The 26497-nt window shown below is 43.9% G+C and overlaps 1 protein-coding gene across 1 annotated transcript in view; it reads right to left on the minus strand.

Annotated features, from left to right (window-relative positions):
• Positions 1-381: 381 nt before the first annotated feature.
• Positions 382-26497, minus strand: part of EFNB2 (ephrin B2) — a 48639-nt gene continuing 22523 nt past the window's right edge. Inside the window, exons 2-5 of the mRNA XM_052650050.1 lie at positions 23803-24086; positions 7189-7281; positions 6345-6458; positions 382-4125 (exon numbers count right to left, since the gene is read on the minus strand). Of these exons, the coding sequence (XP_052506010.1) occupies positions 3737-4125; positions 6345-6458; positions 7189-7281; positions 23803-24086 (880 nt within the window). The 3' untranslated portion in view covers positions 382-3736. The remainder of the gene's footprint in view (positions 4126-6344; positions 6459-7188; positions 7282-23802; positions 24087-26497) is intronic.

Consider the following 26497-nt stretch of genomic DNA (forward strand, 5'->3'; position numbering starts at 1 on the left):
AGCCACAACCAACACCCAGTGCAGCCAAATCAATAAACAAAAATATTTTTCAGAAGTCTCTCTTCTTCTCACGGCTGTTTTCACACTGTGCAGGTCAAACTGCTCAGGATGAAGAGGAGTCCATGTAAAACCTGACACTAAAACGTGAGTTCTAAAGTTTTACGGGGAAACCAAGGGGCTCACGCAGCAGGGTGGGGCAAGATGAACCTTTACGCTGTGCGCACGGCCTGGTTTGAAAAATGGGCACGTGCACCCCTATGGGCAGAAGGGTTTGGGTTACTGCAATCACAGAGAAACATGGGAGGCAAATTAAAATAACCAACAAAAAAGAAAGTCAAAGGAAAAGAAAACAAGCAGGAAAGGAAAATACTTTGAAGGCGCTTTTTCCATAGGAAAAAAATATTTTATTTTTTTAAGAACAAATTCAGTTTGAAACAGGTTTGGAACGTGACTTCATTGGCTGGGGGGCTAACTGCAATGTGGAACTAAAGCAGATCAAAAAACCTATGACAGGCTATCAAAATAAAACAAAGGAAAGAAAAAATATTTATAACTCAAGCATAATACTGTGTTACTTACAAATTGGACAACGAAATTTTAAATAAATATTCATGGTACATAATTACGGCACAAATATGCAGCAATTTGGCAACCTTTTATACCATTTTTTTTTCCTCATTACAGTGCAAAGGGGAATGACACTGCTGTTTAACAAGCTGTAGCTAAATACATTGCAAAAGTCAGATTTTATACAAAACATCTTGCTTAGACTTTATAAAAAACCAACATTGCTCTATGTACACAATCTGGGTAAGAAAAGCCGTATCTGTCTCGTTTTTCATGTGTATTTTTATTAAAAAGGTGAATAAGGCTACTGTAACACCCCAAATCCATATACAGTAAAATCTGAACTTATTTACAGCATCTTCACTTAAACATTATGGTGCAAATTCCAAAGTCAGGTGACTAGGGATGAGAATACAAGGAAGGCATTTACAGTAACTTTCCAAAGCTGAACCAACTTCAGACAAAGGGACAGTTGGTAGATTGTCATATTCTGCACCACACACAAAACAGACGCACAGACTACTTGTCAACTGCTTGCAGGCCACTCTTCATCAACTCATCTGATTTTTTTCACAGTTTAGCACATACTCAAAATGTAGCCAACTGATGACGCACACCTTCAATTGCATTAAAATCAGACTGGTTCCCATTTCTCCCCTTCTTGCCCCTCTCCCCCATCCTAAAGGTCAATTTTTGATGGCTTACAAGAAAACCTTGTATGAATGCACGTACAGGAGAGGCCAGGGTGATGGAAAGAATTACATATGTACTGTGGCTGGTCACCATAGCAACCTTTCACAGAAATATGATATAGATATATATAATATATACTGTCGATATATATTATACATATATGTACACATGTATACCACACACCCACTCACACAAACACACACACACTTTGGACCAACATCATTTTCAGGTTCAGGAAATAGAAAGAAAAATTTCTGTGACAACTCATTTTTGTAGGTATTCACTGGAGGTTTGAGAACCTTAAAATGCTGTTGCTTTCTTTTTTTTTTCTCCCAATTCAGAAAGCAAAGTGTTACCATAGTAACGGGACTATGTTAAAGATGTCTATTTTGCATAGTACATAAAAAGTAGGTTTCCTGTTTACTCGCTTCTTTTCCCAGCAGGGAAGGGGCGAGGGGAGGGGGTAGAGAGGAAGGAAGGGGGTCAGGCTGAACTTTCAGCCGAAGCCCCCTGGACGTGACCCGGTGGATTCTAGCGAACACTTCAACCCATGAGGCAAGGAAAACACAGCGCAGAAGCTAAAGGCCGGCACATCTTCTCATTGTTGAAAACACCACGCAGTGAACACTGATTTCCTGGTATTTGGGGCTTGCACTTCCTAATCTATGGTGACGTGACATGCCTTCAGAGGACTTGGTTATTTTTGTGTTTGCTCCCATTATTGTTATTTTTGGAGTAATGTCGTTTTTCCCAGAAGTAGCAGTCCAATTAAAAAAAAAACAAAAACACGGAGTGTTTGAGATCACTTAATCGCCACAAATGAGTTTCACATCTTCTGGTGTGGATTGTGTGCAATCGTAAAATATATATTAGTAAAACTCTTTCATTTTATATCCCTTGTGTTCTATATACCTATTATAAACACATCCTACCTTCCTTCTCCCCGCCGGACATCATCATTTGGGCCCTCGGGACTCCTAGGAGGGTTGCCGCGTGGGCCTCTCCCTGACACAGTACCGGGGGCTGCAGTCTCGATCAGTACCCACCCCTCGCCCCGAGGCCAGGGCGGCACCACCATAAACCAAAGAGTCACGAGGCGCGATGGGGGGCGGGGGGGGGGCGGCGGTGGCAGGGGAGGGGCGATGAGGGGGCGGGGGGATCTGACCTTCCTTACGGATATGAAGATGCCTTAATAATTAATGTCAATGATGATGGAATTACAGCCCGTGTGACCTTTGGCTTTTTAAACTTCTAGGTCAGATTTGGCTCTCTGCTGTTCTCCTAAAGGCTCTCCCTGTGTGAATAAAATGTGATAAGTATAGCAGCTGGGTCCGCTTTAAACAACATCCAAAGCAGACCGAAGACTTCCCTACAGCTTCACAGCTGTACGTCTATTGCCAGTACCAAGAAACTCCTGCCCGAATCACCCTTCTCTCCAAGCCTGGTCCTCTACCAACAGTGCCTCTTTGTTCCACCCGGCTAGACAGGGACTGTTTCTTTCTTTTATTTTTCCTGTGCATTGCTATTTGATAAGAGTGAATTCCTTCAAATGCACCCTAATCTACGGTGTGTGTCGTTGTGTCTCCTGCTTGCCTCTTAAAAATCTTAGCAAAACCAAAGTGCTGTGCTCTCTAACTGGGGCTTTCCCTTCCCAAATCTTGTTTCAGAGGTGGCAGCACGGAACCGCCTTCGCAGACAGACAGCCTTTGAGTCTCCCCCACGCCCCCTTCTCACGAAACTCCTCGTTTTCCTGGGCTGACAGCCGAGCATCTGGCTGGAAGGCTCCTCTTTACCCGCAGACGCAATTCCTATCAACGTGTGGCCCCTTTCGCTGCGGCTGTTGTTGCAAAAGGATGGGGTAGGAGACGCCCAACGTTAATGTCCCGTGTGAGTGATGCGAGTGTGGCGTGGGGGTGGGGGGGAATCTCGTGTGAAGGCCTGCAGAACCCTGGATGACAGGGCGTGTGCAACAGTGAGGACTAGAAGCCAGCGGTCTCCCGAGGCCTCACGCAGCCAGAGTCTGTGCGACAAGACAAGTCCGGGGTGCAGCTCAGGAGTAGGGGGTCGGGGGGCCACGCCCGAGGCGGAGGGCGGCCCCGCCAGGCCCGGCGACCCAGGGGCCTGGGATGCTCCCAGCTCTCGCTCCTGCCCACCAGCGGCTCGGTCTCCCGGCTCCTGCGGAGGCCCACGGGCGCGCGCGCTCGTGGTACCCAGTGGTACACGGAGGAGGAGAGGGGCGGGGCGCGCGCGCGCATCTTCTACGCGAGTCTTCCGACGGCCGGGGCACATCCTCCGTCACCGCGGCCGAAACGCTACAGACTAGTAAGCTGTCCGACTCTACGGGGCTCTTCCAAGAAGGGGTGTCCCCACTCCCCGCTGCGCGTCAGTCCGTCGCAGACACAGGGGGTCTCGGACCCTCGGCGGGCGGCAGCGGGGACAGTAAGTTTCCTCCGGGAAGTGAAGGCACCGCCGAGGCTCAGACCTTGTAGTAAATGTTCGCCGGGCTCTGCGGGGGCATCTCCTGGACTATGTACACCGGGTGCCCGTAGTCCCCGCTGACCTTCTCGTAGTGGGGGCAGAAGACACTGTCCGCGGTCCTTAGCGGGATGATGATGTCGCTGGGCTCCGAGCCGTTGTTGTTGCCGCCGCGCTTGGGCGTGGCCAGTGTGCTCAGCGACAGCGTGGCCGTGTGCTGCGGCGAGTGCTTGCGGTGCCGCCGGCGGTACTTGAGCAGCAGCACCACCAGCGTGATGATGATGACGATGAAGATGATGCATCCTGAAGCTATCCCTGCGAATAAGGCCACTTCGGAACCGAGGATATTGCTCCCAGAATGTCCGGCGCTGCTACCGTCTGTGCTGGAACCTGTGGGGAGGATGGGGGTGGGAAGAGCAGTCAGAAGAGTCAGCGCTGTCCCCAGGGGGTTCTGGAGCACTGCTGGGGATGAGGGGAAGTGTGTCCAGGTGGTAAAACTCAGCGGGGGACCAAACATTTCCCTGGCAGCTAGACTCTGGTAAAGCAATCACCTCATTTATTAGCCAAATGCAAGGGTAAATCAGAAAATCGGAATTGACCAACCACTACTATATATAAACTAGAAAACCAACAGGGACCTACTGTGGGCTTCCCTGGTGGCTCAGAAGGTAAAGAATCTGCCTGGAATGCAGGAGACCCAGGTTCCATCCCTGGATCTGGAAGATCCCTTGGAGAAGGAAATGGCAGCCCACTCCAGTATTCTTCCTGAAGAATGCCTGGTGGGCCCCAGTCCATGGGGTTGCAGAGCATCAGACACCACTGAGCAACTAACAATACAATACAATGCTGTATCGCCCAGGGAACGATACTCAGTATTTTGTAGTAACTTAGAAGGGAAAAGGATCTGGAAAAGAGCATATATGCATACCTGGATCACTGTGCTATACACCTGAAACTAACAGGACATGGTAAATTTTGTTTTGTTTAGTCACGAAGTCGTGTGAGTCTTTTCCGACCCCGTGGACTGGAACCCACCAGGCTTCTCTGTCCACGGGATTTCCCAGGCAAGAATACGGGAATGAGTTGCCATTTCCTTCTCCAAGGGATTTTCCTGATCCAGGGCTTGAACCTGCATCTCCTGCATTGGCAGGCAGATTTTTTTTTTTTTTTTTTTAACCAGCGAGCCACTACTGTACTTCAGTTAAAACAAACAAACAAACAAAAAACAGCTAAATGCAAATGGCAGAAGCCAGCCCTGGGGGGAGACGGGACTCCAGGTGGGGCTTTGAAGCTGCTCCCAGACTGCTTCATTTCCCCTCCATACATCATCGTCCATCAGCTTCGAGAACGGGCTGTGACAGGCAGCCCTTGATCTTGCCCCACGTCTCAACCCAGGTCAGCCGGCCTGCAGCCACCAAAGGGCGCAGGAAAGGAAGTGGCCAGGCCTTCAGGTCAGCGTCTGCCGCTCAGGCGGCACCGCTCTTGGACCGCCTTCTGGCTCCGAAGGCTTCCTGGGAATCTCCAAACCCCTTGTCATTAAGGACAAGCCCCGCCTACCCGCAGAATGGCGGGAGCGCTTGCGAAGAGGAATGGGGCCTGGGAAAACGTTCAACCCGTAACTCGTTTGTATTACTTGATTTACACTTAAAATATATCTGGAAGGCAGTAGAAACTCTCACACGGAACAGACTGCCAACCCAAATGTTAAGCACTAAAAAACTGCCTGGCATCATTATATTATCCATTTATCAGTTTGTCATAAGAATTTGACACATCTTGTCATTGAAAGTTAGAAATAACAACTTCCCTCCTTGAAGCTTGGAAAGAGATGGAATACTGCTACAGATGCTAAATTCGTGCGACTACCAACCAGGCGATCAGATCTGACGTCTGCTCAGCGACCACCACATAACAAGTTCATTCCAGTGGTAACAAACACATAGCTATTTGCTCAAAGACTGCTAAAAAAGCGAAGTTATACAACAGTTTTATCCAGTATTCTAAACTTTTGCCAGGACTCCCTTTAATATCTCATTTTACACTGAATTCATGGAAAAAAAAATTTATGAAACCACCTGGAAAATGTAGCATTGTGCAATATTTTAAGGCGTTACCACCTTAAATGTAGAAGAGGATCAATCAGGCTCTCTGTGGATTAGATATAATTAGATGAGGCATTAGAACCTTAATTATATATACATTAACACCGGCTTAAAGCTAGTGTTGCAACCAGCATGATAAAGTGTCAGCCAATGAAAATAACTTTGATCTGAAACAGCAGTGCTAATAATTGGCACTTAGATTTGATGGATTCTGCTCTCTTGAAGCTAAGACTTTTGTGGGAGTGAATTATTTTATTCTGATTGGGTAATGGTGATGGACAGGGAGGCCTGGCGTGCTGCGATTCATGGGGTCGCAAAGAGTCGGACACGACTGAGTGACTGAACTGAACTGAGAGCGAAGATTACTGACTTCAGGAAGTACAAGTTCACGTTCTGGGGCAGAAATACCTGCACTCTGATACTCCCCACTGTGTGCAACACAGTAAGTGTGGTACACAGTAACAGTGGTACACACAGACTAGTCACACACAAGTCACGCTGCTGTACCTGAATTTGGTTTGACAAAGGGACTTGTTGTTGAACTTCTTCCATTTGTACCAGCTTCGAATTCTGGCCTCCTCGTTGGATCATTATGCCTGGTTGACCCAGCGGAACTTGCATCTATATGAAAAACAGGCAGTTACTTACAGCACAGAGATCTGACGGGATCTACCTTTAGGAGCTGGATCTAAATCTCAAGAGGCACGAATAGCAATGAACGTAAGATTCTTTATGCAAAGTACAGTAAGATGCAAGAATATCATTTTCCTTTGAAAGCACAACGGTTCTACTAGTTATTTCAGAGGTTTAGCTAGTGAGGCCATCTGTGGAAACTATAGGGATTCTTGCATTTGGCAGGCAGAACATTGCAGATGACATTTTAATTTAACTGAGCGAGTTGACTACTACCCCAATGTCTAATTAGAAGAATAATTCTCTCTGCACAAGAGGTCATCTCTGTGTGAAAAGGCTCAGTGAACACAAGTTTTCCGTAGTCAAGAGGCAGAAATGGGCAAAATGGCAGAAACTTTAGTTTGCATTCTGGGTATTTTAATTGTGAACCAAAGGGGGTGTTTTGCCTTGAAGAAGGAAAAATCTATCTGCAGATACAGACATGGCCATAGACACTGAACCTGGCTGACCTCAACTTTTAGAAGTGTCTCCAGTAAAAAGAAATGGGCTGCATCAACTTAAGGAAGTCGGTCAGTGGCTCGAGGTGCACAGAAAGGTTTGCTTTGGAAACTAAGCTGAAGAGTGAGAGCAGGCGCGTGTGCACAGCCCTGGGGGCAGCCATACTAGCTGGGGGCCCAACCAGATCAGAGGCTCCGTGAATCAGCAGACGGTTTTTTACCTTGTCCAACTTTCATGAGGATCTTCATGGCTCTTGTCTGGCACACCCCTCCCTCCTGGTTATCCAGGCCCTCCAAAGACCCATTTGATGTAGCTGATCAAAAATAAAATGGACAAAACAAAAAAATAAAGAAAAAATCAGGAAATCAATAAGCCAAGTTTACATGAACATGAAATGTCTGAAAACAATTCGGAAAATAAGAATTCACTCTTAGTCACAGGTTTGCTGAAAGTATGGGATGCTGAAAGGCAAAACGAAAAAATAAAGAAACAAAGAGCGATGGATGTCGTCCACACTGCCGCACGTATGACCTTTGGTTTCCAATGGACTTAAGCGCTTTCTCCTCCCTTTATAATCAACGGATTTCGTCTGAGTCTGTAGATAAAAGGGAACGGCATCTTCCAAAAGCTGACGATTTTGGAGTTCAGCCTCCAAAGAGCAGTACGGTAAATACGGTAATTTCAAAATGTGGTAATCATCACCCAGCACCTGCTTCCTCTACTACTGATTTCCTGCCTCAAGAACAATTACCTTGATGCTCCCTGATTGTCAAGCGTCCAAGTTCTATAAACACTCAGAGAGGAGACTCCTACGCCCCTTTTTCTTTCCCCAGCCTTTCTGGAGCTTAAGAGGTTGTACTAGAATTCACATCTTCCAGCTCTGGAGTTTTCCTCCTCCATCATTTTGTACTCGTCTCGAATGAATGGATGCGCTATTACCACCACCATCGACCTTGGTCAGACTCATCAACCAGACTCCCTGGCGCAGAACTCTGGGTGGACAGAGTGACCCACACGTGCCCACTGCTCTGTGAGTCGCCCGGGGCAGCTCGGGACGTAAGGCAAGGACTTGGTCCAGATCCACCAGCTCGGTTACCTTTCCACCTTGAGGAGGAGGGGGAAGGCAGGATGTTTAACCATTCTCAGTGTCTTTTTTTTCCCCAGCAGTCCATGCCCTACTCTATTTGAAGACAAAGGTCTATCTCTTTAGGACAGTGAGTTCTCTGAAGAGCATTGTAACTAAAGCTGCAAAAAGACAGGCTGCTAGCTAACTTGCTGAGGGACAGGATTTAAATTACAGGTCAAGTTCCAGATGAGAAAAGGAAGTGGACGTTTAGACATTTCTATTCCTCCACAGTTCAAGGGGCAGGGAACATAAGTGTTTCACATCCAATTCTGCCGTATAAATCTTTCTCTATTATTTTTTTTTCCTCTCTCCCCACCCCCCCCCCCCCTTTTTTGGTCATGCTGTGTGGCATTCTGGATCTTAGTTCCCTGACCAAGGATCGAACCTGTGGCCCCTACGGCAAGCCGGATCCCTAACCACTGGACACTCATAGTAGTCTCCCTTCTCTAATTACCAAAGTTGTGCCTACTAACTCTATACTTTTAAAAGCACTGAAAAGGGGACAGACTTTCTGATAAAAATACATCCAAAGACAGTCTGTTAATGGGCTGTTTGTTTCCCAAACGGCAGGGCAGCAGACAAATCTGGATAGGTGTGCATGGAAATATGTATGCTGTGGATAATTACCTGAGCTGGAAAACAAGGCCTGAGTTGACTCGTTTTTGTGTTCTCAAGTTACTGACTTTTACTTTCACTCTTTTCCTTAATAACAATGGCTGCCTCTTGTGTGTATAAATATCTCTTTGCTTATCTGAGTGCTTCCTTAAAGTCCAAGCTTACAATCATATCTTAGTCTTCTGTTCTTGCTGATACTGAATTTCTCCTGGGAAACTGGACAAAAATTGCCATCATAATTTTTTTTAAAGAGTAAAAAGTAGATAGTATCCTCTTATAGATGTCTGAGAAAATGTTTGGCAGATAAGTTAGAATAAATACCTAAGAAGCTTGCATGCTTTGGGGACTCTAAAAAAATTTTATTTTTTTCTTTCCATTTTCTGTCTTATTTCCCTTTTGTTTTTTCCAAACCTGGGCTTAAATTTCAAAGTATCTTTTCCTCCCACAGGCCTAGAAGAGTATGGTTAAGTGTGAGCAGGCACTCTTTCTGAACAATATCAGAGCAGTACTATAATTGTCACTTGAGTTTTCTCAAAATTTAGGATATGTTTTTATACAGAAAAAATGGTGAAAAGCTGATGTCTTTATCTGGCTGACAGTCTCAAAGGTTTAGTTACTTAACTGAAGTGGAATTCCCATCTTTTCTAATTCATACACACATAAATGCACCCCAATGCAAAGTTCAATGACTAAGTGTTTCTTGCTAAAACTTTAACATTGAGCTGACGAATGATAAAAATAAGATTTGAAGGTTGATACACAGAAGAATAAAAAAACAACCAGGTAAGGGGAAGGAATATAGATTTATTTATTTTAACCTTGATGTAAAAAGATCAAAGATTCAGGTCTGAAAGTAAAAAATAAAGAAATTCAAGAAAGAATAGCCAAGTCACAGCAGAGAACAGTCACTGGTGAATAACATTCAGAACTGCATCTGCAGAGGCAGAAACTACAGCCGACTTCCACCTTGTCAGTTTGGAAGCAGGAGGGGTGCCCGTAATTCGAGTGACTTTCCTTTTGATTTTAATTTATAGGTCAGTGCCTTTCCTGTGCCATGGGAGAAGACCGCTTTGCATCTCCAACCGTGGACGTTTTTTCATTCCTTGGGGAGGGGAAAAAAACAACCCTCAAGCCCTGGAGAGTCCCAGAAGGAAACCTGAAGATGCAGCTCTGGCTGAGCTCTTGAGGCCGAGGCCACTGCTGGGGCTGGGATGAGGATGGAGGGGGCCCAGGAGCAGAAGACTGTGACTGCGGAAGGGTCTTCTCTCCACTCTGGGCTCTGCATCCCTTCCCTCTAAGTCCACTTGGAAATTGCAAAGTTACTAGAAGATACTGAAAATTTCATTCCTAATGTTTGTTTTAGCATCCCAATACTTGGGTGTTCAAAAGGGTGCGAAGTGGGGGGTGGGTGGGATGAATTAGGAGATTGGAATTGATACATATACCCTGTTGCTTATTTTTAACTTTTCATTTTGTATCGGAGTATAGCCGATTAACAACGTTGTGGTAGCTTCAGGTGAAGCACGAAGGGACTCAGCCTTACAGGTATCCTTTCTCCCCAAATTCACCTCCCATCCAGGCTGCCGTGCGCTAACACTGAGCAGCGTTCCCTGAGCTGTACATATACGCTACTGACACTCCACCGTACAGCCCAGGGGACCCTATACTCAAAGCTCTGTGGTGACCTAGATGGGCAGGAAATCCAAACAAGAGGGGACATATGTGTATGTATCGCTGATTTACTTTGCTGTACAGTAGAAACTAACACAACATTGTAAAGCAACTGTACTCCAATAAAAACTTAAAAAAATAAATAAAAGGGGCTAAACTTTAAAATACAGTTAAGAGGGCCTGGCAGTCCAGTGGTTAGGACTTGGCATTCTCCTTGATGAGGCCCCGAGTTCAATCCCTGGTCAGTGAACTAAGATCCCACAAACCATGCAGCTCGGTTAAAAAAAAAAAAAAAAAAAAGTACAGTTATATGTTCCACCACGAAAGGATTTTTGCCCTGAGTTAGGAATGATGTAAGCTGTCTGGGAAAAAACCCCGTTTTAAGATGTGAGTACCAGTGGAAACTTCAGAAGGTAAACTTCACAGCAAGTTCAGTTATAAAATAACTCAAGAGTAACTTCAACTTATTGTATATTTAATCTCACAGTAAAAACTAATGTCTGTCTTCCTCACGACCTTCTTATCAAGGAATGTAGGGCTTGTGGCCCTAATCTAGAGGTGTCCCCTGCCCTCCCTCCGCCCCCACCTTGAGAAAGCGCACAGCTGAAAGTCTTCTGACCTGATGACACCTCATTATTGGCCATGAACTCTGAAATAAAGCCTCAAGATTAATTTTCTGATTTCTGCTGCAACAGCTGGTCACCAACAAGCTTAGTGGCTGACTTTGAAATACAACAAGAAAGTGCTAATACTTGGGAGTAAAATCTACTTCTACTTCCGGAGACAGTTTTGCAATTATTCTTACTGTTGATTTGAATGTATTGGAAATTGTTAACTGGGAGAAGGTAAAAATAAATTGCGAACCTCATTGTACTTAATTTTTCTTTGCATCTCTCAATCAGCATCATCTAATGCCACCACAATCATAGTATGACTGTACTAAATGGATGAAATTGCACTTAATCATTTACAGAGAAAAAATAACACTGTTATATCTAAGCTGTTAGTGCCCAGACTTTTTTTCCCCCCTTAACTCAGAGAAAAACTAGATTTTATCAAATCAAAAATTATCAGAAGAGTATCTCTATCTAGTTAGAAAGGAAGATTCATAAAGATACATGGGCATTTTATAGCCTGCTTTTAAAAGCTTTTGCTTCTGGGATCTAATTGCACTGAGCAAGTGTATTGAAATCACTCACTTGTTCCCCCAGGGCCTGATTTTAAGTGGGTGGAGATTGTGGCTCAGCGGGGGAGGGGGGGAAATACCCTGAGTTCATATTGCCTAAAAGTTCTCTTCACGTTTGAAAACTGCTCCGCGAACATCTGTACCTGCCCGTGTATTTGTACGCGGACTTAACTGCAGTTTCTCCCTAGCTGCAGGCAGGCAGTGTGCTGGTGATCTGAGTAAGAGAGGAGAACCAGTGGGCAAGGCATACTGCATTTCTGGCTGTGTTTTTGGACTGTGCCCACGGAGAGGAAGTCCTATCACATTCTAATGTGTCTTCACTTGGTGGTTATGGCTCTGCAGCCGGGGGAGGGTGAGCTGGAGTCCTGGGTCTCGGCTGTTTTTATTTCAGTCTTCCACCTCGGTAAGTGGATGGAGCATTAACTGCTGGCTGAGTGCCGACGTACACTTGGGTCCATCCCACGCACAGAGAGGTCAGCACCAAGAAATTCTATAGAGTGGGCACCTCCCGACGAAGCACATCCGTCATTCTTAGGTTATGATGGAAAGAATGAAACATCGAGATATCCTATGCAGGGCATTTCATACTATTTTATTTATTTATTTTCATGCCCGCACCTCTCAGCTTGTGGGATCTTAGTTCCTTGACCAGGGACCAAACGTTCGCCCCTGCATTGGAGGCACAAAGTCTTAGCCACTGGACCACCAGGGAAGTCCCTAGACCATTTTAAAATGTAGCTTACTGGGATGGGGCTGGGATGGAGTTGGGGGGAGGAGGGGGTTGATGGACATCCCCAAAGCAAATCCTTTTCTCATCAGAGAGATGCACCAAAGAGAGACAGATAATAAGCATACAGGGTCAGGAAATCAGAGTTCAGTTTTCTAGTAAGAATAAAAACTCTGTGTCCATATAAAACTGCACAAGACATAATTTGCTCTTATTTGGTTATGAAACAGAGCATTTTGTGAAAATCCTCTATCAATATCAGCTTCCTGGCACTGTCCGCGTCTGCCGTGTCATCTGATGCTGGCCATGCTAAGTGTGGTTTCTTCGGGCAGCCCTTATACACACGGGTCTCCCGAAACTCAGCTCAAGAACTGGAAGGACTTGAAGCCTATTACCCAGCACACTGAGGAACTAAAAGAAGCAAAACCAAGTGAGAAACTTGGAAAGTAAAGCGATGTCACTAAAATGCATGTGGCATGTGGATGGGGTTACTGTTTCCTTCCAGAGGGTTGCTATGTAAGTTGAAAACCAGAAGGCTGAGAAAAATGGAATTACTTAATATGAACATACAACCCAGGGAGCTAAGATCTACCTATTTCGCACCCTGACATGAATTCATATTCAAAACATATGATGCATATTCAAAATATATATTAAAGACACAGGGATTCAGTTTCTAGAACTCAGTGTAGTTTAATGCCCTGGGTATCATAGTTATCCTCTAATATGCCAACTTCGAAGAAAAGTTCTAAACATGGAAATGCTAACAATCACTAAATGCCAAAAGGAACTTGCCCTTTGCTTTAATTAATAAAAACTTTTGAAACAAAAACATCTGTATAATGTGTCAAAAGGAGGATGAAAAAAAAAATCACTTCTAACTTCTTTTTTAAATGCTTTCCTCTGTGGTTTTATAGTTAAAGAAGTGGTGAATACACCACCATGGTTTTCCAAGGTCCTCACTATTTTTGCTTGGTGCAGTATCAAAAAAAGTTAAGCATTAATTCAAATCCCAGAATGCCTGATCTTAGAACTAAAGATTTATAGATACTTCTAAAAGTCTGGATTTGAAGGAAGAAAAATACAAAGGAAGACACAGGATGTGTGCATTTTTCACCCAAGGAAACATTGTTTCAGTCATGATGGGAAGAGTCACTTGAACTTAACCCCACATCATTCTGGCTGTGTTTTGACATTTTAAAGCAGTAAATCAGGCATTTGGAGGTAATAACTGGCTTAGCCCCAGTGACTTCTATACAACACATTTAGTTAGTTTCTCTACTAGACAGAATGATTTGGAAAAATGAATTAAAAACCAAAGCCACAATTTAGCCCCTCCTCCCATATTAAACTACAAGTAAAGATACAAGTAAAGATACCTACTTCTCATGTAGCACTAGTCGTAAAGAACCTCCTGGCAATGCAGGAGACATGAGACGTGGGTTTGATCCCTGGGTCAGGAAGATCCCTTGGAGAAGGAAATGGCAACCCACTCCAGTATTCTTGCCTGGGAAATCCCATGGACAGAGGAACCTGTCGGGCTACAGTCCATGGGGTCTCAAAGAGTCGGACACAGCTGAAGCAACTTAGCATGCATGTAGCAACAGAGATAAGGGTATCCAGTATAAATGAATGCTCTTGAATAAAATGGTATAATTTTATTTTCCCAGTTTTAAATGTTCACCATGAACAGTGATAGGATATTCTACTGACAACTCAGTAATGAGAGTTTTGAAAAATGTAACAACCTTGAAACAGTTTAGTCAACTGCTTCCGCTTGTGTGTTCACTAAAAGATTGTATGACATATTACTTTTCCAATATTACTCTTTTGGGAAAGAGGGACGATGCAAAGATACCACTTAGAACTGAGTCTAAAGGTGCCAACATATGTTATTATATCTCCTACTTCATAGGAGACTTGGACGTTGAGAGAATTCAGCCAATAAGAGAACAGTAATAATCGAAAATAATAAATATGACCCTCAGAGCATAAGAGATTTCATCACAGCTTACTCATAAAACCCCTTCACCGTGAGGAAGTATATACAAAGTCCAAGGTGGGGACAATCACTGAAGATGCTAAAAGCCGAAGTCACCTTTGGTGAGACAGCCCTGAACAGTCGCTGACTACACATAAAACCAGAGTGGAAAAAAATGGGAAAAGGAGAAGTGAATGTGCGTGTGTAAGTGTGGGCACACATCACAGGTATATGTCGATGACAGAAATACCTCCCAGGCTCAACGGCTGCTCTGACATTTCGCTGAGAAAGATCAAACAGTCCTGGAAATAAATCACCGGTCCCCTCTTTTTACAAGAGGCAGGCTTAAACACATGGGGTCCTTTATGAGTGGCTTACTTTATTCTCCTCAAAATATGGCTTGCAACACCTTGATTTCTTGATTTTTCATAAATTCTGTTGTGGGAAAACATTCCTTTCAGAGTCTAAAATTTTATTGCTACAAGTGATAATGATGTATGCAGGTAGGATCTCTCATTAGGCAAAACAAAAATTTCAACAAGATTTTTAAAAAAAATAGAAAAAGCTTTGCATCAAGTGTGTTTTAAGAGAGTGTCACAATGATTTAGAATTGAGAGAATGTGATCATTAACAGTAAAAGAACCTTCTACACACGACTGTCAACCTTAATATGGGCCAAAATCTACTTCAAAAGAGGAATCACATTTTAAAAATAGGGTGCCAACTGCCTGGTGGCCCAGTGGCTAGTTAGGATTGCAGATTTTCATTGCGATGGCTATGATTCAAAAAAAAATTAGGGGCCAGATGATCACGTTGATAGAATGACCAAACTCACATTAAAAAAAGAATGAGGTCAGAGTTCTAAAGATAAGACATAATGCCCTATTGTCTATATTAGCTTTACTTTGGCATTCTGATTTTTTTTTTTTTAATAAAAATGAGATTTCCAAGTCGAGAGAGTGATAACATCTAATAAAAACATTTTGGCCATGAAGAAGCGTGTGTTTGGGCAAATTATTTCCAGCACACAATTTCTAGCCCACTCCTGAGTGTTTAACGGTCTTCATCATTAAAATATCTTTGTGGAGATGTGGAAACCTCTAGATAGTGAAGGGTCAGAGTAAAAAGTTCATGGTGGGGCGGGCACAGCCCACAAGCCTCCTGCTCGTCCCTAATCACAGGCAATGATATTAATGACCCAGTAATTGCGAGACCGCGGCACTGAAGTGGAAAACTTCATCTGAGGCAGAGTGCATCTCTGGGTGGTAGGGCTTCACCAGAGACTGAATTAATGCTTGCTGACAGTTTAGAACATAACATTGCAGATGAGAAAATGCATGATAGCTCAGACGGACATGATGTTATTTGCTTTGACCGCCTAGAGACCAGCAGGAACCCTGATAAAGTGCCCTGTCTGAATCTGCCCTACACGTGAACCTAATTCCATTCAGGGGACACGTCCTAGACTCCAAGAAGCCACATTTTCCACATGTTTGCGTCAATAAAAGAACACCTGCAGCTCCTGGTTTAACATCAGGAACGATGAAACTGGGTTACTCCACCAAGGGAAAAAGCCATTTGCAAAGCGGGACGGTCTTTTAACGACACACAGCCTGGCTCCTCTGTGAAGAGATCAACTGTGCTCCTGCCAGAGGTTCTGCTTGCCCACCCACCCATCCACCCCTCCCTCCCTCCATCCACCCATCCACCCATCCTTCCATCCATTCCTCCATCCATCCCTCCATCCACACAAACTGTACGCTTGTGCTTGGCTAAGAAAATCTGAAGTCTCTATTACCTCTTTTGTACACTTGAGAGATTTTTTTATTATTTTTAATCTTACTATTAGCCACTTCTCACTGACAGGCAAAGCACACTGAACCCTTGAACAACATGAGGGTTAGAGGCCCCAATCCCCAAGCAGTCGGGAACCTGAGTCTAGTTTACGGTGGGCCCTCCACACCCGTGCTTCTTCTATATCCTCGAATCCAACCAACAGCAGTTCCTAAGGCGCTGGAATAGTTACTACTGAAAAAATCCGCAAGGAAGTGGATCCAACCAGTTCAGTCCGTGCTGTTTAAGGGTCAACTGTACTTGATAAAACACAAAGCTCTGTCTTGCTGGAGAAGTGGAATTGACTGACAGTAGCTCTGAAGAGAGAAATGAAAATTCGGAAGATCTGATAAATTGCCACTACAACCACTGTTAACCGATGGCCCTTTCTACTTTCCTACTGCTCTATAGCATTTTCGCAGGGCAATTTCAGGGCGTATGATTGCAGTTAGCCATCACTGTGATCACGCTTAGTCGCTCAGTTGTGTATGACTCTTAGGGACTTCATGGACTGTAGCCGCCAGGCTCCTCTGTCCATGGGGATTCTCCAGGCGAAAATATGGAGTGGGTAGCCATTCCCTTCTCCAAGGATCTTCTCAACGCAGGGATGGAACCCGGGTCTCCTGCACTGCAGGCAGATTCTTTACCATCGGAGCCACCAGGGAAACCTGAGGGTAGTTACACATTTACACAACACAGGCCAGCACCTCTGGTCCAACACGTCTGATCCAAGCAGAGGTCTCTGGGTATCCGTGGTGAGTAGCCATGCGTGGGCGCCTGGGTATCCATGCCTGCACTCTGTATGAATATATGCTGTCTCTGCTGCCACCATGTATGTGACATGTGTGTCCCAGTATGTAGGGTGCTCTGGCTACAGACTGTCTTTGCTCTCCGCCTGTGCACAGGTATGTGCCTGACAACCCCAAGGAGCTCCGGCAGCATCTAATGATGCTGGGCTAAGGGTCTGCAAACCTTGGTCTCAGTTTTGCCCCTGACACCCCATGCCTGTGTGAACTGTACTAACCTACTCACACGTCCTCGTTTCTGTTTTCTCATGGTGATAAAAATTCCTCTGTCACCTGTGTTTTGAGACTGCACAGTGACACAGAGTATGTGAGGCCGTAACACTTTCTTGTAAGTGATCAAACACCCAGAGCCTGAGGTTTCAATCTGTCAGGAACACACCCAGGACTCTTAAGAATGATATAAGTAAGTTCTTGCCAAGTAATCTTTTCATGTCTGTCTAATGCTTCCTGGCTATTTCTTGAAGTACTTGATTTTGCTTTAAATTTTGATTTTCATGATAAATATTTAAAGGCTATTAAGAAAGAAATGCGTCCTCATGCTTCCACAAAGTCTCCAGGACTGTTCAATTATTTACAAGTCTAAGTAAACTTTGCAAAAGCTATAAATACAGGTGCTAGGGAAATTAAGATGTAATTTATGAAACAGTAATGGCAGTTTTATTCTGAGCAATTCCTAAATAATTCTTTTTTTCCAAGGAATTGCCTTCACGCCTCATGTACTCTTATTTCACGTGAGAGGCTTTTAGTCTCTCCCCATTGCTTTAAGGACCAGAGTCATCTTGTCCGTTCATAGGTTATTCTGGGAAAAAGGAATGGTGCTCAGAGGACAATCTCTGTCTAGCTTTAAATAAGATAAGCTGTCACTACCGCCTAGGTGACGCCATTGAACATGAACAGAGTCTCAACCTACAATAGCCTAATCCTCCTAAACCCCAAGAGATACGGGATAAATACCCCAGTGGCCATGACTCCAGCAGACCTGCAAACCAGGCATTTCCCAGCACAAGCTCCAGTGGAGCAGAAGTTGAGATTTTATTCCTGAAATTACAAAGAATTTAAGCTTTATTCATATTAAATTGAACAAGGAGTCTTACTGATGTACTCCGCAAGAGCGCTTCCAACACGGTCATAAAAGGATTTTATGTTACACTAAAAATAACAGAAATGATGCTTCTCATGGTCAGACCAGTGAAAGGAAGCATGGTCTCAGTTCGTCTCAGTGACGAGGCAACCGAGATGCCTACATTTTCTCTAGAAGAACATGGATACCACGTTGGGATGCTGTGGAAATGACCAATAAAAACACAGCATCTCCTTTGTGTAACAGGGAATAGAGAAACGGACCTGGCAAGGCTGGTGAGATGCTAAGTGGGAGATGATTATACGTGTAGAAGACTCCGCCCAGTCTGTCTCTTTTGGGTCTTACAGAGGATCTGCTAACAAGCTTGGGCAATTCCTCCAACAAAAAGATCCATAAATGCATGTTTCTCAGTAAGGAAAGCCCAAGGACAAAAGAACTTTTATAACACTCCAAGAAGACAAAAAAAAGGGAAGGTCTTATAATTAAGTTACGCAGCATTACTGAAACTTGTAAAGTCTCCGGAGTTTCATTTTGTGGATGGTTTTTCAAATAAATGACACTTTTGGAGCACATCCTCCCCGCCTGCCAGCTCGCAGGAGCGCACAGGCTTGCCTTTAATCTCCTGCCTCTTGTATCCCTCCACCCTCTGCCTCTCTCCAAAGAGACCCCCAGCTGTGCTTACTCGGGGCTCCATGGTAAGCACTTCACATACAGCGCCCCACTTCAAGGCACATCATCCCCAGCTGACAGACAGGGGCCTGAGGCAGGGACTGGTTCAGTTCCTTGTTGAAGGGCATTCGAGAACCCAGCTATGCCTGACTCCAAGCTCCCAACTGGGTTTTCCCAGGGGGCTCAGTGGTCAAAAACCCGCCTGCCAAGGCAGGAGATGCAGGTTCAATCCCTGGATCAGGAGGATCCCCCAGGAGAAGGAAATGGCAACCCGCTCCAGTATCCTTGTCTGGAGAATCCCATAGACAGAGGAGCCTGGAGGACTACAGTCCACAAGGTTGCAAAGAGTCGATGAGCATTCTATGATGCAGCCAATCAGTTCAGTTCAGTCGCTCAGTCGTATCCAACTCTTTGCGACCCCATGGACTGCCGCACGCCAATCTATGAAGCCAGCAGTTCTAAGTTAAAAATTAAAATGCATTTAATTCTTGAGTTTATACGCATGGCAATTCTATGCCAGGTATCAGACATAAATCCCTGCCCCAAAGTCGGATAAGTGATAGGCTCATACTGCCATGCTCTTGAACTTGATGATGTTTCGTGAGGGAAATACAGCTTTTGCCACCTTTATCATGTACGTAACTTATCAACTAAAGCCCATAATCAACTGCAGAGACCACGCATATATTCTAAAATAAATCTATGTGTAGAAGGACATCTGAAACCTCCCATAATGATTTTGCTAGGGAAAGGGCTTATAGTACATTCAGCATATTTTATTTTTCATTTGTGTATATATATTTTTAATCTTTTGGCCACACCACTAAGCAGGTGGGATCTTAGTTCCCCGACCAGGGATCGAACCTGCACCCGATCCACTGGCAGCACGAAATCTAACCACTGGACCACCAGGGAAGTCTCTATTTAGTATAATTAGTGCCACTTGCTACACTTACTCCCAGAAACAAGGAAATAAAAAACCAACAAGAAAAACAAACAGGAAAAAGAAAACAGTCCACAAAACTACAGGAATGGAATCTGCTGTTCTGTTTTGATTCTTTAAGAATGGTGTTTCCTTATATTTGTGTGCAAACATTTTAATTTATTTTGCAATTTTGCTCAGAAGTGGAGCTTATGCCTAAAAAATAGCAAAGCTGACTGAGGAGCTTTCCAATTTTATATGCTCTGATAACATTTTAAAAAAATTTGCTTCGGAGAATGAAACCCATGATGGGCCTATGAAATGGTGACTCATTCAAATTCATTCAGCGTTTCTCAAGGGAGACTTTCCTGAGGGGTGGCTTTCCGAAGGACCACTGTGAACACAGCAGGGTGGAGTTACAGAACAGCATTTAATCAATCAAACAATCATTAGAAATGATGTCTTTTAAACTGTTCCACAAATCCACATCTTGGCTATGGATTTGCGGTAAAAGAACGTACCAACCACACAAGGGTAAATTGGGAGGTGCCCTGAGCGGGCGGCGTTCTTCCTAACATCTGGGCTGTGGGCATGGTTCACTTAGAAATTATCCACACAAGGGCATTCATTGTCACCATCTCTGACTCACAGGTTTTTGGTAGTGTGATGAAAACCTCTTTGCAGGTATTTTGCAAGATTTTACGCTGTGGCTGGCTGACCAACCCAAGGGACCTTCGTGAGGGTTAATACGGCAAAAGGCCTCCACACCAAAACTGCTGATTCATTCAGCTCTGAATTATTAATTCCCCCCCTTTTTTTTAACTTTTCAAATCCTTCAGCCATTTATTTATTCTTCTCTTTTCATGAATAACTATTGATAAAAAATAAAAACAAATACATAAATAAATAACTCTTAAGCACCAACTATGCAGCCCATACTGTGCTTAGGTCTAGAAATATCCCGGTTAACAAAAGCTGAATCTCTGCTGTGGAAGGCAGAGTGAATACAAAGTGAAAGTGTTAGTTGTTCAGCTGAGTCCGGCTCTTTCCGACCCCATGGACTGTGGCCCACCAGGCTCCTCTGTCCATGGGATTTCCCAGGCAAGAACACTGGAGTGGGTTGCCATGCCCTTTTTCAGGGGATCTTCCCGACCCAGGGATGGAATCCCAGTTTTCTGCACTGTAGGCAGACTCATTACCATCTGAGTCACCAGGGAGGCCCCAGACATAATGCAAGTGAGTTATTAAACGATTCCAAAGAAATCAGTGACAATGACTCCCAATTTGATATTTGGAAGCAAGCAAATCCTTCTGGGTTATCACTTCTAAAAAGAAATTGGAAACCAAGCATAAATTTGACACAAATAAGGCTGAGGACACAGTTAGGAATGCTTGCCTATAGTATTCACTGGAGTGTTTTTCTGAGACTGGGCTTCCTTTGACAAGGGGTCACTTCAGAACAGATAATTATTTTATAAACTTTTTTAAAAAATGTAAAGACATGATTTAAAAAAATAGACCTGTAGCTTATATAAAATGTTTGTCTTTGAGGCAATTAAGAATCAGAATGTAATAAAAACCAGACCAAACGGCTGCAATATCCTCACTTTTGGAAGATTTAAGATTAGGAGATTTTATTATGCAAATTAAACCCAAGGTTAATGACTGACCCAGGTCACCTGAAAAAGTCAGTTCCCAACGTGAGGAAAACCCGGATATATCATTTTGCCCCACACCAAAGCAAATAATCATCCAGGAGAAAACAAATTAGGATGAACACCTGTCACGTCCTTTCTTAGGGGAACTCAGCGGATACTTGGTAGGTTTAAAAATACATTCCCAATCAAAAGTTAATATTGACTTCTAAAACTTAAAAAAAAATGTGATGCCTGTATTACAAACCTGTTAATCCTACAAATCAGTGTCTTTAAAGAGTTTACAGTGGATCCTGTCCATTCAGTTGGAGAAGAGCCACCCTGACAAGAGACGCTAGACCAGATGTACATATCCAACCATAAATGGTTTGGAACTGGAGACTTCCACCATTAGCCAGAATAAGAACAATAATAATAATAAAGGCCGTTTCCTACAGAAGACATCAAACTTCAAAGAAATAAAGTAAGTTTCTCATTAAGCTTAGGCAGCAGGACTAGAACCCAGGTCTCAGGGCTCCTGCCATCAGTTCACCTAGGGAATGACCCAACACCAATTCCAATTCAGTCTACTGGCAACTTGGACTGTTCTCTGGGGGTTATAAACAACTGCTCCCAAGTGTCACTTCTCTTCTTCCTACCCGTGGAAGGAAACCAGGATACAGTAATGATGCTGACTGGACTAATACTCTAGCTGCTGCTGCTAAGTTGCTTCAGTCGTGTCCGACTCTGTGCGACCCCATAGATGGCAGCCCACCAGGCTCCGCCGTCCCTGGGATTCTCCAGGCAAGAACACTGGAGTGGGTTGCCATAGCCTTCTCCAATGTGTGAAGTGAAGTCGCTCAGTTGTGTCCGACCCTCAGGGACCCCGTGGACTGCAGCCTTCCAGGCTCCTCCATCCATGGGATTTTCCAGGCAAGAGTACTGGAGTGGGGTGCCATTGCCTTCTCCAGAAGGTGTAGCCCGACAATGTATAGTACCTGAGTTTAACTCCAAATCTTTGCATCCAGCTAGAAGGTGCCTACTAGCATTGTCAGGCTTCCCTGGTGGCTCAGAGGTAAAGAATCCGCCTGCAGTAGATCCCTGGGAGAAAGAAGCGGCAACCCACTCCAGTAGTCCTGCCTGGGAAATTCCATGGACAGAGGAGCCTGGAGAGCTATAGTTCATGGGGTTGCAAAAGAGTCAGACATGACTTAGTGACTAAACAACAACAAGAAATCTTATTTTAAAAAGTCTTTTTTTTTAAAAGACACTGTTGGACTTCTAAAAGCTTAAGATTTCCATTTATTTTACCTAATGACTATTTTATATTTTCAAAGATTTCCCTCTTATTTCATACATATTACCACCCCATCTGCTTGTCCCATCCCTCAAAAACACTTTTCCTTTCACTGTATGAGCACTCTGCTTTTAAATCTGTAATTCACCACTTTCCCTTTTCTTTGTTACTTATTCTCCCTAAGCCACTCTCTGTGCATCACGCTGGTTTAAAAATAGGCTTTCAGTCGCTGTGGCATTTCAGGTTCACAGCAAAGGACAAGGATTAGATGGTTATGACCGCCTTTGTTTTAATTACTAATGACTGTAATTAAAAAAAAAACAGAAAACAATATTGAGTATTTAATACATAGTCAATGAATTGTTGATTTTACAGTTTCTCAAAAGCAGCCAAGAGAGTTTCAGTCTGATCCCCCAGAGACGGTCTCCCAGCAGACAGCAGCTCAGTGCCCCTGACAAACTGGAGCCCACCATGATGAGTGGAGACTCCCAAAGAAACCAAGGAAAAGGACTGTGCTGCCCTGATGTGAACAGCTGTCCTAGGCACCCAGACTGGGCTCTGACATAGCCTGGTCCTGGAACAACCCTAACTCCTGTACCTAGTAGATGCAGCCTGCCTCACTGGATTTCACAGCCTCAGGAGCGAACAGCAGTAGCTCAGATAGACCCCAAAAGGTACACAGGATGTGTCAAATTAATTATATGGGGAGAAAAAAGAGAAATTCATCAAACCTAACTTTATTCTTATTTTTCCAAATCTGGTTTCAGCCTGCCTGTGTACGACAGTGGTTGCCTGGAACTCCCATCCTTTGACCTACACGCTCCCTGAGGAATGGGTACCATTTTACCATCTCGCTCACTGCTGAACCCCCTAGCACTGATGCACAGTTTCTGGCACGGAGTAAATACTAAATGAATGGATGGATGGACGGATGGATGGATGAAGATAAAGTCATCGCACAAGATTCACCTATCAAAATCTCACCAATGTTTCTTAAAAATGGTTTCGTCAGTAGAGATGCTGAGGCATATTCAAATATATCCAGTTATTTCAACGCTACAAAAATTCTAGGAGGCTCTTTCTCTTTAGGTATTTATATTAATGAGTATTACTAATACAGGGGCCTTCATTCAATTAAGGCTTCTTTAAAAAAAAATGGACAATTTTCAGCAAAGATTCCCACCAAATTATTTGCCACAGTAATAATTTTAAGGAAACAAAAATGGATACAAACCTATTTAGCTTATCCTAATTTCTATAAAATAAGCGAATAGAATTATACTTACATATAATGTAATAATCTCTGTTCTTCTGAAATTCTAGACCCCAGAGGTTAGGGCTGAATTCTTGGAACTTGATAGTGAACTTTACATCTTGATCTGGTCTGGCACAGTTGAGAAGAGGGGTATTTTCCTTCTTAATAGTGCATCTGTCTGCTTGGTCTTTGTCCACCATATAAACTTTATAATATTCATACTGGCCAACAGTTTTAGAGTCCACCTTGGGGCAAATAATATCCAGTTTGTCTCCTATCTGTGGGTATAGTACCAGTCCTTGTCCAGGTAGAAATCTAAAAGCATAAAAGAAAAGGTACCATTGAGTTTATTTAAAAAAAAATTAACCGTGTTAATGATAGTGACAATATAGTCAGACAACATCAAGAATTCCAAACTGCAATTTCATAGTTCCACACTTTTATTGATCAAGAGTATCTGAGTTCACTTTGCCGACAAAAGTCTGTATAGTCAAGGCTATAGCTTTTCCAGCAGTCATGTATGGATGTGAGAGTTGGACCGCAAAGAAGGCTGAGTGCCGAAGAATTGATGCTTTCAAACTGTGGTGCTGGAGAAGGCTCTTGAGAGTCCTTTGGACTGCAAGGAGATCCTACCAGTCCATCCTAAAGGAAATCAACCCTGAATATCATTGAAAGGACTGATGCTGAAGCTCCAATACTTAGGCCACCTGATGTGGCGAGCAGACTCATTGGAAAAGACCCTGATGCTGGGAAAGATTGAGGGCAGAAGGAGAAGGGGCCGACAGAGGATGAGTTGGTTGGATGTCATCACTGGCTCAATGGACGTGAGTTTGAGTGAACTCGGGGAGATGGTGATGGACAGGGAGGCCTGGCGTGCACAGAGAGTGGGACACCACTGAGCGACTGAACGACAACTCCCTGAGCTCAGATCAGCACGGGATGCATGTATTTAGGAACTAAGCTTTAAAGAAAAAAAAAAAAAAAGAAACCACACTCCTATCTTTACCCAGCAGGATCAAGTCACCCTGCCGACAGTCCTTTCCCACCCCCTCACTTGTAATATTTCAGTGCTCCTTTGTGTAACTTCACAATGCCTTTTCCTTGATGGTGACTCAGACCTTCCCACCTGTTTGTTATTTTTTAACCATCGGCAGCCTCCATTTCTTGGGCATGCCACAGAAAGACGCATCAACTCCAGGGAATGGTGGATGCAGTAAGACTTTGTTGTCCTGTTAGTTTCCATTTGCTGTTGATGCTAATTAACAGACAAGTTTCATCAAGAATGTTTCAAATTACTTATCATAATTAGTCAGTCACTGATCCAACAATGGCTCCTTTATTACCCTGAACAAAAGAAACGTCTTACAAACCCATAAAAAGTCAACCAGAAATAATTAGTTGGAGTATTGATTCAGCTGCAAGATGAAAAGTCCCCAGCTCAGGAGAACAGCATCTACTGTCCTGGCCCCACAAACCATTTTCCCCCTCCCTTGAGATATACTTGCTTCAATTAATTCTTAGGTGCAGATCTTTAGAACCCAAACTCCTGATACACTATCCCCACGATGCTTACCGCTAACAGCCTCCCTCCTCCCCGTTCTTTCTTCCCAGCTCTGCTGCTGAAAGATCTTTCCTATCAGGGAGCTCCTCTGAGAACCCAAAACAAGAACTTCTCAGTGAACATCATTCTACAAGTGCTAACACTGAAAACACACTTAGAAACCCATCTCGTTCCTTCCGAGGAAACCAAGCCTGCAGGCTCATTCAAGTATTAAAGTCTGAGAACAAAGCGTCATGTCTGATCCAACATTTACTGAACCAGGGAAGGCCATCAGCCATGATCATGAATGGGTCGTAGTTCACTGAGAGAGAGAGAAAGACAGAGAAAGAAAGAGAGGGAGAAACCAGGAGGGATGGGGCGTCCCCAATTTCAAATCGATACTGAAAGAACAGGTGATGATGTGTGCTAATGAGCGGTATGAATTTTTCTGAAACGTGCAGGAGGTTGATTATAAAGCATCACAGAACATAACAAAAACTAGATAGCAGGTTTATGTGAAAAACCAATATTCTTTGTGGCAGAAAAAAAAAAAGCAAGTTGCACACAATGGCTTGTCACTTTTCCCTGGAATGTGCCTTTCTACAATCCCAAAGAGAGGGTGGCCCCCTTTCTTTTTTTTTTTTTTTGTCTTAACTGAGATTCCTAAAGCAGGGATATATGACACTTTTCTTAACTTAGGAAAGAAAGAACAGTGGATGAGAACCACCTGACTAAAATCTTTCCTTGAAGCGGAACTCAGAATGAATGACAAGTCTCAGACAACCATGCTGTGCACCCTTGAAGAATTCTCTAGAACTGTTGACAAATATAGATCACCTCTGCGGAGCCTCTCGGGGAACCTCTGGGCCATTTCTGCAGTTTTCTGGAGAGCTGCTGGGAAAACTGGACTCCAGGGGACCGCGGGCCTCTGACGCTCTCTCTCCATCCCGAGGGTCAGTGGTCTCCATCTTTTCTGTGGCTAAAACCCAGCTCTGGCTTCTTGTGGACAGACTGAAGGGCAGAATCTGAGTGTTTGAGGCTATTTCAGTCTTTTCTAAGTGATTCTGCCGTGGTTGGGAAGCGGGGCAAGGAGACTGACGGTCCATATAGATGAGATACAGTGAGTGTTAACGCTGCTCACCTTCCCAACACATCATTTTTCTCATGTCTTATCCCTGGACCTTCT

This window comes from Budorcas taxicolor, chromosome 12 (assembly GCF_023091745.1).
Source record: "Budorcas taxicolor isolate Tak-1 chromosome 12, Takin1.1, whole genome shotgun sequence".
Classification (NCBI taxonomy): domain Eukaryota; kingdom Metazoa; phylum Chordata; class Mammalia; order Artiodactyla; family Bovidae; genus Budorcas; species Budorcas taxicolor.